This window comes from Dipodomys spectabilis, unplaced genomic scaffold, assembly GCF_019054845.1.
Source record: "Dipodomys spectabilis isolate Male_0828 unplaced genomic scaffold, ASM1905484v1 ptg000043l, whole genome shotgun sequence".
In the NCBI taxonomy this organism is placed as follows: Eukaryota; Metazoa; Chordata; class Mammalia; order Rodentia; family Heteromyidae; genus Dipodomys; species Dipodomys spectabilis.
The window spans coordinates 20,636,960-20,654,921 of record NW_024870720.1 but is presented as its reverse complement, the minus strand read 5'-3'; the positions used below and the strand labels follow the sequence as shown (position 1 = coordinate 20,654,921).

Genomic DNA, 17,962 nt, shown 5'->3' with positions numbered 1-17,962 from the left:
GAGAATACCAAGCAGCAACACACTTTTTAGAGGGGTAAGTAATACAAGTTAAGAAATGAATGGAAAAAATCTAGGATAACTTACTGGAGAGACACTGATTGACTAAGGAGGAGCTATGTAACAACAAAAAAAAAACATGTTATACATGTTCTGTTTCCTAGGGAGGATATTAGGTGGACAGATGCTTTATTATTATTTATCATAATTAGTAATTATTTAATATTAATGTTTATAATGTTTATATTATGTTTCCCATATGTTAAATTCTTTTAAAGATATTATAATAAAACAAAAAATACATCTACGAAGTCAGTAAGCTGAATGGAAGCTACATGACAGAATTCTTACATGTGGGTCAAATTGGGAAGGACAATCTTTCATCTCATAGAGCAGAGTGCTGGTGACTCACACCTGTATAGTAATCCTAGCTACTCAGAAGGCTGAGTTTAGGGATTGCAGTTTGAAGCCAGCACAGGCAGGAAAGTACAGGAGACTCTTATCTGCAATTAATCCCCAGAAAACTGGAAGTGGAGCTCTGGCTCAAAGTGGGAGAGTGCCAGCTTTGAATGAAGAAAATCAGAGAAAGAGCTTAGGCCACAAGGTTAAGCCCCACAAGGATATTTTAAACACACACACATGCACACACACACACACACACACGCACACACACACACTCACCACTATACATATGTATGTAAAATTATATTTCTGTGATTTCATATATTGTCAGCCTTTTAGATGTATAGATGATATTCTTCTACTTCTAACTTATCCAACTGGTTTTCTAGAGTAAACAAAGCAGAACCTCAGAGCCAGCCAGGGTAATCTCAGCTACCCTGGAGGTAAAGATTGGGAGGATGGTGGTTTAAAGCCAGTCTGTGCAAAAAATTATCAAGCCCTCCTCACAATCAATGAACCAGGCCTGATGGGATTCACCTGTGATCCTAACCCCTTACAAAAAGGATGAGATTCTATCAAGGGAAAGGTTGGGAGGGAAAAAAGTGGGAGAAAGTGAGGGGGCAGGGAGTAACACTGATCAACAAGAAATGTACTCATTACCTGACTTATGTAACTGTGACCGCGCTGTACATCACCTTTACAGCACAATTTAAATAGAAATTTAAAAAAAAAGAAAAAGAAAAGGTTATGGGCATGGCTCAGGTGATAGAGATCTTCATTTGGAAGCATGATGTCCTGAGTTCAAACACAGTACTGTAAAAATAAAATATCTAAATTTACATCCGCCTAGAAATATTTTAGGATCTATAGTTTGTCTTTTCCTTTGTTTCCTCTCTCTTTTTCTCTCATAATGTTATTACTCTCCCAACCATCTCCCCCCAAATTCCACTAGCCCAATAAATCTCACTATCCCTGAAACTGCAAGCTCTCCTCTCCTTCAAGGTCTGGGCACTAACTATTTTCTGGCCTAACATTGCCTCTTCCTGAACATCTTTTCCTCCTCTCATTTAAAATAATGTCATTTAAAAAATAAATTAAATAACGTCATTTAGATGTTCGTATTTTTTTTTTTAAATCACTTCCAAAGGCAATCTTTCTCCAGTACTTAGTCCTGGTGGTCACCTTGAGGCTTCATATCTGTGTATTTTGCTATAGCACAGTCTGCTATTTTCTTTTGGTTTGTTTGTGGATACTTTTTATCTCTCAACACTAGCGTGAAACTCCAGGCCACTAGAGAAGTGCTCTTTTAACCATCACTTGTCCTTAGAGCTTGGAAGAAGATGACATCCCAAAGAAACCACTCTTTCTAAATAACAAAATTATATACATGGGGTTAGATATTTTAGAATCTTTTGGTATGAAAAACTACATTCATATCCCTCAATTTTGCTCTTCCATGAATGAGTACTTGAGTTTTTGTTTATGTAAGGTCACAATTATTATGTAATATATTTATTCAGTACTTAATATAGTTATTTAGTACTTACTATATTTATTCACAGTACCTAAGTCATTGTAACTTCATACAAGGTTATATTGTCATAATTACTTAAAATTAACACTATATTATGTACAACAAGAAAATGTATGTTCTTCAAGAAAATTGTGATGTCACAAGTAGAAAGCTGAAGAAAATTATGACACAGCTTTAAAAATATATATGTGAAATTATATCATGTAATGACACCACTACTTATAATTTCTTCTAAGTGGTTTTACATGTAATGGTTTAATTATACTAAAAACCTAACAAATCAATATTATTACCACTGTTTAAAAATATAGAAAGTCAATAACTAAAAATTTTACTCTGGCCAAGCACAGGGATACACACTTATAATGCCAGCATTCAAGAGGCTGACACAGGAGAATGAGTTTGAGGACAGCCTAGTCTATATATTAAGATCCTATGTCAAAAATAAACAAACAAAAAATAACATAAAAGAAATAGCAAAGCCAGAAATGGATCTGTGGCTCAAGTGGTAGAGCACTAACGTTAAGCATAAAAGCTCAAGGCCCTGAGTTCAAGTCTCAAGATTGGCACAAAAAAAAACAAACAAAAAATGAGACAATAACTGAAATCTTTATTGTGTGTCACAGCTGCTGCATGATAATGCTAGGATTAAAACAAAAAAACACTTATAAAATTTATCATTATTTTATCATATTATGAATAATACTGTAATTTTCTGTGACAATTCTATGAATTCTTTATGTTGACTATATACATTATCTATGTGATAATCATTATACTGAACATGGAGCTAATAACCCCCAATTTCATATCTATATATATAGTATATTATATATATATACACACACACATACCTATGTACATACATACATACACATATATGTGTTATTACTTCCTTTGGATTTTAGGCTATGTGGGAAATGTCATTCTTCACTTGCCATACTCAGCTATAAACCATCTGAAGCCACTAATTATTATGCAAACAGATACTCTGTCTCCTATATTTATAAGATTTTTGGTTCTTTGAAGGTTTCGTAGTATCATTCCCAAGCCAGTCAACCAAAACAACAAGTACCAAATATGGTAGAGATTTGAGTTAGAACATTGCTGATCATCACACCACAGCAACTTAGAACGGACTACATGTAAGAGAGGGGTAGGGTAAATGATGACACAGGTTTACCTGTGAGCCTGTGGAGTAGCGTCCAGGAGTTCGAGAGCCAGACGTTTTCCCTGAGCCAATGGAGCTCTCTGTACTTTTGCCACTACAGCAATGCGTGCGCAGACATTTCCCATACTCTTTTCGTACCTAGTCAATTAAATGTTAATCTCTGTTAGAAAGATACTCCAGTTAGCCAGGAAATAAGATATACTTTTTGTACTCTAGGTGAATTTTAGTTTGGGGTACTATAAAGATTTCCTTATCCTACAACTGCAAAAAAATTGTGTTCACTAGACAGATTGGGAGAAAAATGATCAATATTGTCAAGTTTGAAATTTTGCATGAGTCTCTTCACATCACTGTCATTATTGTCAGTAGCATCATAGCGATATTGTCTCTTAGTTCAAAGAACATAGGCTTATGATAATTTCAAGACATATGTTCGGCTTCATAAATTCTATATTAAGTACTCTATTGGTACAAAGTTATTGTAGCTATTGTTCTGTAGGACAAGTTTAATTAGAACTTTAGCTTCTGAGATGTAGAAGGTGGGTTAAGGAAAAGAACAGAGGAAGATAAAAGAGAATATTTAAACACAGAAAGGGAGAATAAGAAGAGTTAAAAATCTTTTAAGTTTTTGTTCTCTTGACCTTATTCACTTAAAAAGTGAGATTTACAAATTTATTTATTTTTTAGTGTAAAGATACTATACAGAGGGTTACAGTTACATGAGTAAGGTAATGAGTACACTTCCTATTGAGCATTGTTACCTCCATTGTTTTCCCCCTACCATCCCTTCCCTCCCTACCTTTCCAGAAGATTTACAAATTTAAACAGCTCAAAAGATTCTAGTCAATAATTGTGGGAAAAATACAACTACTTTATTGTAGATTCAAATTCTTCATCTGCGTTTTAGGATAAAATTATACGGTTAAAAATGAGATTAATATCTAACAACTTTAAATTGTGTTTTGAAGCAGGAAAACATATCAACCATTTTGAGGGAAAGTTTTATCATTGCCTATTTAATTGAAACTTTACTAATACCTATTTATGGAACAAGCCCTACAAAAATAAAAAGGTAACATGTCCAAGTAACAGCTCCACTATGAACAACAACAGAGATAACATAAAATGCTAGTTACATATTATTTTTAGCTCCTTATTTTATTTCACCTGACTTCATATTTTGTAACAATGTTGTTATATTCTATTTACTTTCATTTTAAAAGAAAATTATAAATATGTGCTTTTTAAGGTGTTATTTAGATTCCAAACAGTATACACTCATTTTGTGAAGAGCTCACACTGATTAAATGTTATATATATATATGTATATATATATATATATATATTTGTCGGTCATGGGGCTTGAACTCTGGGCTCTTCAGCTCAAGGTGAGCACTCTACCACTTAAGCCACAACACCACTTCCGGTTTTCTAGTGGGTTAATTGGAGATAAGAGTCTCACGGATTTTTCTACCCCAGCTGTCTTTGAACCAGGATCCTCAGAGCTCATCCACCTCAGTAGCTAGGATTACAGGCGTGAGCCACCGGTGCCCAGCTATATTTTATTTTTTAACTAAGCTTTCATTTTGAAAATACTGTACAGAGGGGTTACAGTTATATGAGCAAGGTAATGAGTACATTTCTTATCCAACATTGTTGCCTCAATGATGGATGGCTGGGATGTAGCAAAAAGTAGAGCTGTCATTTGCTTAACATGGACCCTGCATCCTCTCGTCCAAAGTAAAAACAAACAAACAAACAAAAAACATAGTAATAATACAGCAATGACTAGATGATTGAAACTACGAAGGAAGAGGACCAGTGGGAGTAGAGAGAGAAACCAAGCAAGGTTTAGTAAGATGAGTTATAAGAACAACTTCAAAAGAGAAGTTGGAATGATTCCAATGTTTATGTGATGAAGTTGAAAAGAAAATGGCCAAGAGAGAAAAATTCATTCTTGGTGGAGAAATACAGAGTAAGCAAGTAGAATTATGGTATTCTAGCCCTTAACTTCTTTATTCATTCTGGATTATCCAAAATATATACATTTCTCATGATCTATTTTTTTAACCCATTATCTTCAATGCTACATATATCAATACTTAGAAATGTAGATATTTTTATTCAGTCATTACACAGCAATACTTTTTTCATTAAAAAAAATCCTTAAAATATTTTTGTATGCTTATGAGGGATGTGTGTGCGCGTGTGAGTGTGTGTGAGTGAGTGTGTGTGTGTATGTGTGTGTGTGTGTGTGTGTGTGTGTGTGTGTAGGAGGGTAGACTGAAGAGCCATCTAATTTTTAGTCATTTCTTGTATGAAGTTGTGCAATGTAAGTTCCTCAAAATAACTCTAGGGCATAATTACTAGTCTTATTTTACAGATAAGGTCACTGAAATGATTAAACAGTGAAAGCAAACTGACCAAAAAGGTTAAGCAATGTGCCTTATATGGGAAAATAGGAAACTCATGGTGGTCTGTAATCACAAAGGTCTTTCTGAGATGCCATCTCTAACATTAATGCATCATCAAGTCACATACTACATATTACTAGTACTATTATTAAAGTGGTCTCCTCCATATCTAAAAAGAAGGATAAATGCTTTAATTAGAAATCAGGAAGGCTTAAAATAATCTCCAACCAAAGATAAGCTTTGCTGAAACTAGGTAATTTGTAACATTTCTAAGACCCTAATCTTGGATTGTAACTGCAGCTTCTTCTTGTTTGTTTGCTTTTTCCAGTGTACCCTGAAAATGATTGTCTTTTGTAATGATGTGATTTAAACTTTCACCGATATTGTAGTACTAAGAGAGAACAGAAAAGAGCAAGAGAACCACATTTCTCCTTGCTACAACAGAAGCAATACTGAAAGGGCCACAGAAATTCATCATGAGCTATTTGCATTTTCTAACCGAGATTGAATGTGCTGACCTGATTTCATAAACAAATCAAGAAATCTGGGGATGCCTGCTTCCACATTCACAACATTGTTAACTGATTCATTACACTGACTGTATTTTGCTGTGTTCTGATTTGAAATGGTAAGCATATGTCAAACAGAATAAAGGGAAAGAACATGGACCATGTCCATAAAACATTTTTTTCTGTAGATGATAAGGAAATTCTTTGATTGCTCAATTACTTACATACTCTAATGTGTTTCACATGATCCTCCATCTTAATTACTCCAATCACAAAATGATGTCATATCCCAGTGTGTGTTGTTCTAGACTGTAGCAGACATGGAAGAATATATGCCTAGCTAACAGAACATTTCTTCCACTTTCTCACTTCTGAAGTAAAATACGCTGGGAAGCTCCAAGAGTATATTGAATAGTAATCGCAAAGATGAAACCTCTAGTAACCAGTGCAAAAACTGGGGACAGAACCATGTAATCCATACTTAGAAAAGTACTGTCATCACCAGATTATTGATTATTGTTAATCAGTTGACTCAACCAAAAATAGCCTTTAATTTTTAATTAAAATATCTAAGCAACTACATATGCAGGATCTATGAACAAAGTTGACACATGGCTTAAAAAGAAAAAAAAAAGAAAAACCTTCAAGACTATTTCTACAGCTGTAAGGACAAATAGTCCATCATTTTTTGTTGAAAAAAAACTCAGTAATCACCCATGAGTTTTTATATTTTCTGTTGTAGGGTCATATTCTTGACACTAGAAAAAAATACCATCAAATTTAAAAAATCAAAACTGTAGAAGGCATGGAAGGGGAGTATTATAACATGTATGAAACAAGGGCAGTACATCTGTTTTACAATTCACTATATTTTAAAATATTATGACTGATCACTACAGTGCAGTCCTTTATTTTCATGGACAAATGTCACCAATATTTTAATCCCTCAGATATATGCCCATTTTTGTCTACACATATTTCTCTTGAGAATGCTATGGGTTTTTTTTCTTTTCAAATTGAAACATCTTTCCAAATAATCTCTGATTCGCTGAAGTTTTTTGTTTTGTTTTTCTACAATGCTGACCATTATATCTTGATTTTTTTCTGGTCTTTAATTGGGTATTTTGCTGGGTTTTTTTGATTCCTATTTTATGTTCCTGACAACTATTTTCTTTCTATCTCTCTTCTCAGCTTTTTAAATGTCTCATGTTTTTTAACCTCATCAAGTGTAGTAGATTGCTAGCTGGTGAATATGTCCAATCTCTCTATTTTCTTGGGCAAAATGCTAAGCTATGTCCTAGTTTCCTTTCCAGTTTAGTTGCTTCTATCACTAGGAACTGAATAGGAGCCTGCCCAGTGGTTCCCACAAGATCCACTATTTGTTTCACAGACTGCCTGCTGGATACCGAGACCAATGATGACCACAAAATCAGGCACTGGAATTAAGTAACCCTTTACTAGCTTGGATTTCCCCTTGATAGAAGTCAATATGTAGTAAATAAACATATGCTGAGGTGACCTCTCCAATTTGGGAAGCATAAACATTATTTGGGAAAGTACACCTGCTATTTTATAACCTTTTACTAGGGTAAATTTATCCCACTAGATTAAAATCTATCCATTCAAATACAATCTTTTCTGCAATCTTTTATAGACCTGATTGTTATTCTTTTAGCTTGTATTGTGACTATTGCGTTACATTTTATATAGCTACCTACAAGTGAAACAGAATAAAATTTTGCTTTATTCTTGTTCCATCTTAAGAAGTAGACTAAGCATTGTTCTCAAGTTATTTTAATATTGATTTATTTTATCAAAAATTCTAGTGTTAGAGATCTTTTTCTTCATTTTCTTGTTTTCCAAAGCAAATTATAAGTATGTTATTCTAAGAATTTATGTTTTTTGCATTTTGCCACTTCATTTCCTGAGTCACCTCTTTCAATATTTCATAATTATCTTCATCACCTCTATGTCACACATGAGGAGATTGGGACAAAGGAGGTTAATTAACTTGCTCCAAATCACATAAGCTTTTAAGTGGAGGAAGTGAAATTCAAATTCATGAAATCTGGCTAAAAGGCCTAAGTGATCAGAGCTACAGAGACCACATTTTTTAATAGAGTTGAAAAGAGTAATGTAATAAAAATCAATCTGAGGGGGAAGAAAAGCAATAAAAATATTTGTTTGCTAAAATTGGCTTTTAAAAGTATATGAGGAAAATTATACAATATAAAAATTAAGAACATAATTCTACTCATTCAAGTCATACTTTCTAATGGAGTTGCTTTTAAAGGAAAGACTAGAACATTCTTCATTCAAAAACTATATATTGACTGAAAAATGTATATTATCCTACCATAAAATATCTGTATTTTCCCTTCCATGAAACCTAGCTCTTAGGGATGGGTGAAAATACTCCTTGTGGTTTTCCAAATGATACAATGTTTTTATTTTTTCTTTTATTTGAATACTCTCACCAGCTATTACATTCTTCATTTGTATCTGTTTCACCTTTAGAAGTATAAACAAATGTTTATTTCTTGAGACAAACATAACAAGAATGGTATTTTGTTAGAATATATTAGAGTTCCTTTGCCATGAAATTGAGATTATGTAAAGAATATTGTACAATTGTCACAAAATTGGTGCTATTTAATGTTTAAGAGAGAATTCTCACTTACCTTCTTCTGTAGGACACAATGGAAAATGAATATAAACATTCCCTGTAGAGAATTGAAAATGGTGAAGAGATATGCCATGATGACTGTGCTTTCATTAATATACATGAGTCCAAAGGCCCAGGTCAAGCCCAACAGGCAGAGAAGAGCTATTGCACCTATAACCCATGATCTGTGGAAAGAAGAGAAAATGAAAGGTTATCAAATACTTGGTTTTGAATTAACCCAACCATATCATATCAACAATACTGACACTGAAAAAAAATGTTATGGCAAGTTTTATTGACAGAAAATGTAACACAAGTGGCGTAAGTACTTTACGATTTTAATGGGAACTACAAGTTTCCAAGCTTGAAGAAATATACGTGAATGAAAATGTTATGAACACAGAAATTCATTTAAGCAAAAGCAGATTTGTGCCATAAATTATTCATGTATTTGTAATGCATATGCAAATGGTATGGAGATGTAATTATGGTGAATGGCAAGGGGGAAAATACTTTGAAGTTATGTTAATCCTTACCAGACTCATTGGTATGATAATATTTATTTCATCGGACTTCCTACTTTAGAGCTTCATCTGATACACTTAAACCACATTTTCTCAAATTTTCATAAACATTGTAGTAGATAATAAAATAACAGAACCCTAACTCTTGTTAAAGGGACTAGTATTAAGAGTACATGTATGAGGCTAGCATGTGCTGTGTGTGATTTTATAGGAATCTAATTAGTGTCATCTACAGTCAATGTAAAAGAAAAAAAAATTTCTCTAGTGGAATTACCCAGTCCTCCACCTTTAGATGATTGTCTTCTAGGGTATGTTGGACTAGGTTTTGGAAATCCAACATTTGGCAGTTTTGCTGAAAGAAGATTAAAGATTCAAGGTAACTTCATCTCTGAAGTAGCTGTACATTCAAGGGAGAGGATGAAGCTGAGAATGGGGATGGAGTGGTATGAACAAAGTAGAAGAGCACGGAGACAATTATCACTTGCACTCCACTCTTAACTTCCTCCAAATTCTCAACAGCAGTAATTTTGTATTTATGTATCGAGATAAAGTGAACTCTTCCAATAGATGGGACTCCACCAGCTGAAAATGGAATCTCTCTCAACTTGTCTTTAAATAGATAGAAGAATGGGACCCCACACCAGTCCACTTCTGTGTATAGTCACATAAACCACCTTTTCCTTTGCCAGCACACCTTCCCTGAACAGGATAAAACATTTCTTTTTGGCACCTTTGTGTTTTATTTACTTATGTAATTTATGGGAATTGAAAATCACAAATTGAAAGGGGAAAATGCTTATGTTCACCCTAATCTGAAGCTAAGTTTAATTTGTTCTTGTATTTTGTTTTTGTTTTGTTTTAGAAAGAGCCACATCCATTTGTTAGGAAATGGAAAGACTTGGAAAAAATTGTATTAAGTAAGATATGGTTACAAAGTGTTATTAAATTGAATATTCACATTTTTTTCTCCCACAACAATCAGGCACTATTTCTTAGACTTAAATGTTCTCTCATTTGATCAGTTGTAATGGTAGCCATCAGCATTTTTGAATAAAGGCTTGCTACAGGAAGTTTACTATTACATCTGGCACATTTGCTTATATGAATTAGAAACCATCTTCAATGTTAATATTTTATTTTACAACAGAATTAAGAATTGTGGCAACAAACAAGGGCACGTGCTCAGGTTCTTCAGACATTGAGAACAAGAGAAATGGAAATCATCATCAACAAATAAAGGCAAAACTATTGTTATGGTTTAGAAATAAAATGGTAGGATAGATACTAAAGTCAGATGCTTCCCACTAGAAAACACTTAATGGACCCCAATGTTAAATGATCTAAAACTTCAATGAGCTCCAGTTTGTAAAGGAAACACAGAAGCAAAAGCATGAAGTAAGTGAAATGCATCAGGAGAATGGAAACAAAGGACTCTTCACCAGAAGAACAAACTGAAAGTACAACAAGGTCACCCAGAGGTTGCCAATCTTGGTTAATTCTTGCAGGACAAAATTGTATAGGAAAAAATACTCAAATGTTACCTTTTATGTCTATGTTTATTAAATTGGTACAGACTTGTAGCTTTGTTTCAGAAGCTTAAATGGTGTCACAAGGAATTAGATTATTAATCAAGTGACAGGTGTCAAATTCAAAAGAGAAAAATTTGCTTATGCAAAATTTTAATTTTTGGAGAACTTTTTCCCCTTTCTCAGATATTTCATGCAGTATTTATTCATAGCAATTTAATCCGGGTAGTTTCAGACGACCCGTAAGAAATACCAATAAATCAACAGTTAAGTTTAGATGAATAGTGCTTGAACAAACAACAGAAATCATAGCAGAGACTGACGCATCACACTGTAAAGAGAAAAATTATACAGTGGAACAAGTCTGTAGCCCAGGAAGTTATTATTACTGTGGCACTGAATTCAAGTGATATCCAATTCACAGAGGTGAAGCAGAGCTTCATTTTTTGGCAATACAGCTGCAGCATATTTATTTATATATAAGTGGTATGCCAGCACATTTTCCTGCACAGTTTGCTCTTCTGCCTCAATGTGAATGACAGAAGCTCTAATGATTTTTCAGTACTGATCTGACAACTGGTTCATGGGACCACACTGATAAATGGAATTTATCAGCCATTCAGGTCATTCTTACTTGATGAAGGGTCTGTTATCCTCATAGCTAAAGAATGCATAGACATAAAGACAAGAACACCAACATTAGCATTTTATGACAGAATTTTCTATGAAAAATATTCTCCTGCTCCCCCACCACTCTAAAAAGGTATTGTAACCTTCTCTTTATATCCAGAAGGTAAATCCAAAAATGACCATGAGAACTTAAAAACCAAGGAATAAAATCAATTTGACAATACTGCAATAGCCCTTACGAGACTCAGAAATTTCATTTTTTCATCCTGTGCTCATATTACTTGTGAGTTGACAGAGACATTTATTTCTTAGAGATCATATTTCTCTAGAGAATGAGAAATTTTATGAGCAATCTGGAAAGGGCTTGGGGGCATGCTTAAAATGACAGATTTCATGTCACTTAAAGGTATCCTTATTCTACAGTATTAGTAGGTAAGATTACTTAATTATGGAGAGATGGCTTCTAAGTAATTTTAACTTGCAGAAGATTAACCTGACTTAAATCTGAACATCACAGCCCTTTGAAAACACTCAAGCTTGATGATTTAAAATTCCTTCTGTTAATGTACTGAAAAGCTAAATAATCTTTTGCAGTAACAGGAACAAATGCAGAATCCCATTTTATTGTCACTTATGTTCACTAATTTATTTACTATCAACTGCATAAAATAAAATCTTAGAGTCACATTAGTAATGAAAAGGTAGAAAACATTTTACATTGTCTTTTTACAAGCATACCTTTTGATCAAATACTTGTGATGAGACAAGAAAGAAATAGAAACTATTTAATTTTGCTTTCTTTCCCCTTGGCAGAGAAAAAATATATTTTCTCCTATTATACACGAACTACATGCTACATGCTCTTAGGATGTTTTAAGTGAAGAGAACCATTATAAAAACTCACTCTACAGTAAAGAATGGTGTCTACCTGAGGTTCAAACTACAGTGTGGTCACTGAATAGCTACTTGAACTTAGGCCAAAACTAATATGTGGTTGTGAGCATATATGAAAAATGGTAATGATATTTAAGCATAATCTAATTTCCTTCTTGTACAACGTATCTTTCTGAGAAAGATGAAATTAGTTATTAGATTTAAATTCCTCAGAACTCTGTGATCAATATGGTGATTAGGGGGCGGGGCTGCCAGCAACGTGCATTCACAGTCAGGAGCAGACATACTGTAGGGGCAAGATGGGAGCTAAGCTCTTTGACACCTGGAATCGAAATAGAGATGATCACAGAAAACTTCCAAGAATAAACACTCAGTTGCATCCTGGAAGTCTTCACATATAGTAGTTCTCCTTTACCTAAGAAAACTATGTACTGAGATTTCCAATGGGTACTTGAAATTACTGTTTTATACACACATACTATTATGACAGTTTAATTTATAAATTAGGCACAGTAAGAGATAAAAGAAAGTTACAGTAACCACAAGTGGCCATTTAAATTTAAACTCATTAAAGCAAAGTAATAATCAGAATTCATTTCCTCATTCCAAATGCTCAAAGGCTTTCCACAAATAATATGAATACAGCGGCTAGCACAGTTCTAGAACATTTCTATTATAGGAAGTTCATTCTATTGGATAATATGAGCTAGCATGGTCAAGGAGCGTGTGAAGTCAAGAAATGTAATTGCAAGAGATAACTCTCAGAAATAATTCTTAAAATTCTTAGAAAAAACAAATATAATCAGTTCTTAGAAACAAGAATAAGAGTAAGTTAGAATAAGAATAAATTACCTCCTTTTCTGTCACATGTAGCTAAGCTATAAACATGCATGAAATTATACAGGGTCATATGCATACATACACCAACATATTGACTAGATTAGTGATTGTGTAGGATAGAATTCCAATGATGTAACTGCTTCAAACAACTAACACACAATTTAGCAATATGAGTAACATGAAGCTGAAACTTGTATTGTTGATATAATTGGGCAGTTAAGGAAATGAAAGGCAGAAGAATACAGAGAGGAAGGGGTTGGGATATAATCATAGTATTTAATGTATATTTCTTTTGTAGCTTTTTTTTCTTTTTCTTTTTTTTTCCTTTTTTTCCAGGGTTGAGGACCAAACCCAGGCCTTGCGCGCACCTGGCGGGCGCCCTTCAACTGGACTAAACCCCCAGCCCCTAATGTATATTTCTTTTTTTTTAATTGTGAAAATACTCTACAGAGCGGTTACAATTACATGGGCAAGATAGTGAGTACATTTCTTATCAAGCATTGTAGCCTCCTCCTTTGTTTACCCTTCCCATCCCTTCCCAGCCTCTCCTCCCCACCCAAACCTCCCCACCCCCCCCACCAAAGTTGTAAAGTTCATTTTCAACATGACAACTTGTACTTCTCATTGTTGCAACGGGTCCACCTGTATCCTTATTTAAACGACTTGTTTTTCCCCTTCCCCTCCACAAATTATACCAACATCAAAGACAGTGAAAGCAGGGGTTATACTGTGGGGGAAGGACATACAAAGCAACAAAGAAATAATCTTATAAATGCTTTAGAAACAAATGCATGAAAGAAAAAAACATTTAAATACATATCTTAGGGTTCATTTTCCTAACATCACCTTATCTGACCTTTTCTGCTTGACTCATATATATACTAGATATTGCAAATAAGGGAAACCATGGGACCTATGTTTCTCTGGCCTTTGCTTACTTCACTTAATATAATTTTTTCCAAGTCTTTCCATTTCCTCACAAATGGGGCAATGTCATTCTTTCTGATGGAGGCATACACAACAAATCAAAGAAAGGTTAGACAAATGGGATTGCATGAAGTTGCAGAGCTTCTGCATGGCAAAGGACATAGCTAGCAAGATCAATAGAAAGCCCACAGATTGGGAGAAGATCTTCACTAGCCATACAACAGATAAGGGTCTCATATCTAAAATATACTTAGAACTCAAAAAATTAAATCCCCCAACAACAAATCCTCAAAGAAACAACTGCCCAATAAATAAGTGGGCAAATGACTTAAAGAGAAACTTCTCTGAAGAAGAAAGAAGGATGGCCAATAGACACATGAAGAAATGCTCAACCTCCCTAGCCATAAAAGAAATGCAAATCAAAACAACATTGAGATACCACCTTACCCCAGTTAGAATGGCTAAAATCAAGAACTCTAATAACAACAGATGCTGGAGGGGATGTGGACAGAAGGGAACCTAACTTCATTGTTGGTGGGAGTGTCAACTTGTTCAACCACTTTGAAAAGTAGTATGGAGGTTCCTCAAAAGACTCCACATAGAGCTCCCCTATGACCCAACAATCCCACTTTTGGGCATTTACCCAAATGCTTACAAACAAGACCACACTAAAGCTACCAGCACAACTATGTTTATTGAAGCATTATTTACCATAGCTAAGATATGGAACCAACCTAGATGCCCCTCAGTAGATGAGTGGATCAAGAAAATGTGGTATATATACATAATGTATATTTCTTAAATGGAATCAAGTAATTTTGAAGGAATGGAAGGGGTTGGGAGAGATGGGGGAGAACAATGAAAGATGTGACTGATCAAGAGGCATTTTTGACATGTTGAATTGAAAGCCTTGTAGAACTACTTTATATATGCATATATATATATATAGTACAGAACCTCTATACTTGTTGACATTTAAATGTTATTATATAGAATGGTGGAATTTATTCTATATGTGCATTCTCATTCCATCAGTACATTTCATCTGTTGTGTTGCATTCATGAGCAGAATACTCTTCTGTTAATTTGATCAGTATACAATCAACTAAAGACAGCTGCAGAGGTTAGCATCTAATACATGCAGAAATGCTTTACAAAATTGTGTCAATAAACTAAAAGACTAAGCTTACACTACACTTGCTTAAAGTGACATGCGTTAGGTTTTTGCCTTCAAAATGATGAATTGAAACAGAGAGAAAGGTGCGACTCAGTTTTGTTGGAATTTGTGGAAATCACTAGAAAGACTGTTAATTTCAGCTTCATTTAGAGTTAACTGAAGTTCTTTGTTAAAGTAGTGTTCATCGGGATGTGAAGAGAAGTGAATTGTGACATTTCTAGGTCTTTCCAATTAAAGTACTGGAACTGACTGTCCCTTTTCCATTTCCTCTTTCTCTTTGTCTAGGAGAAAGTGACAACAGTGCATGAGACCCCAAAATGAAAGCTGCTCACCAGTACTACCAGATGTATCAGATTTAAGATACCTAATTTGAGACTTCTGTATAACAGAATTTAAGCCATTATAGTTTAGGGTATTATTTTGTATAGTAGTTAACTCTATACAATGTATATATTTTTTAGGTATAAGCATTTCAAGTTCATATTCGATATAGAAACTCAGGTGAATAAATAAAACTTTTTACCACCAATATTATAAAATTAATATACAATGGTTTAAATCTATAAATCACTGAAAGTTACCCTATATGAAGTAAGTTCCATCAATTTTGTCAGAAGTTCTGTTAGCTCAAGGGGTCATATTTTGTAATGTCTTTGCATCATATCCAAATTGAGTTGAAAGTAATGTTGCCATTACTTGTGGTAGCAAAGCTGTAAGATGTTGATTTCTCTATTTTTATTTTAAAAACATATCTATAGAAGAGTTTATAAAAACTAATATTTTCCTAATGTGCTTTCACAGTTAAAAATAGCCATTAAATAGAAATTCCATAACTAAAAAAACATTTCTCTGCAATTATTTTAACTTTCTAAGAAAATATGTAACCTTCTGGGTTAATGGGATAATTTTTAATTTACAAGTGTCAATTTATGTAAAATATTTCATACATATAGTTTTGAAGACAAATGAAAAAAATGAAACCTATTTGTTTAAAAAGCATGTTTTTCTTTCAATAAAAAATAAGCTTGACAATAATTATGTATATATTTAAATGTTACATAAAATCCCAAAGCCCACAAAAAAGCTATTAAAATCTATTTTCATTGAAGCTTAGCTCAAAGCACATCTTCAAGAAGATAGATTTCTTCCCTAAAGTATTAACTTATAAACTAGTGCTACAATATGAAAAAAATTATATTATCAATATACACAAATGACGAATGGAAGACACATCATGAATAAAACAAGCTAATTACAAGATATTCTTATCTTTCTGTTCTTCAGCAGTTATAGAATAAAATAGCTATGATGTTTTACAATTTTAAGGATGTATCTGAAGTTCAAGAAATAAAGGAGACAAATTCTTTAAACAGTTGAAATATTCCTTTCTATTATCTCCTCCTTGAAGAGATTTTTAGTACTTTACATTCTGCAGAATACTTTTAAATTACAAGATCAGTAAGTGTTGGTATAAAGACAGGTAGGGTGACGAGAAGCATGTTTAAGTATTTAACCCTCAAGTTAAAAGATGTGGTATTGAGAAGTCATAGGTAATAATGGAACAGGAATGATTTTGACAGAACTTTTAATCTTATCACCTTCAAAATTAATGCATACTGAGATCCTTTGGAATTGCTGAAGGATTAGCTAATGGATGTTGATGAGTGGGGTGTGTACTTCATGGTGTGTAAGAGACACTGTGATCCTGATTAGTCTCCCAACTTCGAAGTTTTGGTATATAATTGAATTTACTTTAATTAGTATAGAGTTGATTTTATCAAAGACATACATTTCCCTCTTTTAATTAATATAGTTCATGTTACTAAGAGTAGTAATAAAGTAAGAGAATTAGAACAGAGAAAGAGGTAATAAATACTAATGGGACTGTATATTGAGGGATCTTTGGCTGTTGACCCTCAGTTAAAAAGGAGGTACCCAAACTGGGGACTGAAGAGTCACTCACCTACATGCTAAATGGAGCCAACAGCAATCTATGCTAATGCAAAGACTTCTGATGGGCTTATTTAGAAACCATTCAAGTGATTAAATTGTTGATGGCTCACCCCTATAAACCTAAGTACTCAGGAGGATGAGATCTGAGAATCTTGTTTTAGAGCCAGCTTGGGAAGACAAATGAAACTATTATCTACAATAAATCAGCAAAAAGCCATGTGGAAGCATGGCATTGTTCCACCTGTGAGTCAAAAAGCCAAATGAGAGTGAGAGGTGTTGTGTTCAGGCCCCAGTTGCCAGTACAACAAACAACAAAGTTGTTATTTAGAAGACCCAGCCTTGCTACATGAAGTATATAAAGAAGTACAAAAAAGAAGGAAAGAAAATCTTTCCAAGCCACAAACCTAGAAAATGAAGGAAGGATATTAAAATGGGATATGTAATTCAAGTTTTAAATAAGCTAGACATGCAATAATGAGAATAGACTAGCAAAGTTGCAACACCTATCTCTGAGACCCTTAGGGTATCCGCTAGCCAGAGGTGAAGTGATATTTAATATATTTTTCTAGAAGAGTGATCAGAGAAAAATGTCAACCTTTCAGATATATATGTAAACCTTAGTAGTGCTGAAAATGACTCATCAGTTGATTTGTTATGGCAGAAGTCCTAACTGCTTTATTTTTTTTTTCAAACTTGTTTTCAACTAGTGTGACTATCACACCCAAGATTTACATTGTTATATTTCATACTCTTTATTTACTACTAGGGGAAGATTAAAGGGAAAAGGCATTTAGAATTT

The 17,962-nt window shown here is 33.8% G+C and overlaps 1 protein-coding gene across 1 annotated transcript in view; it reads right to left on the bottom strand.

Moving 5' to 3' along the window:
* Nucleotides 1-17,962, bottom strand: part of Adgrl3 (adhesion G protein-coupled receptor L3) — a 703,150-nt gene that overhangs the window by 27,087 nt on the left and 658,101 nt on the right. Inside the window, exons 22-23 of the mRNA XM_042678231.1 lie at nt 8,709-8,877; nt 3,117-3,242 (exon numbers count right to left, since the gene is read on the bottom strand). Coding sequence (XP_042534165.1) covers nt 3,117-3,242; nt 8,709-8,877 — 295 coding nt within the window. The remainder of the gene's footprint in view (nt 1-3,116; nt 3,243-8,708; nt 8,878-17,962) is intronic.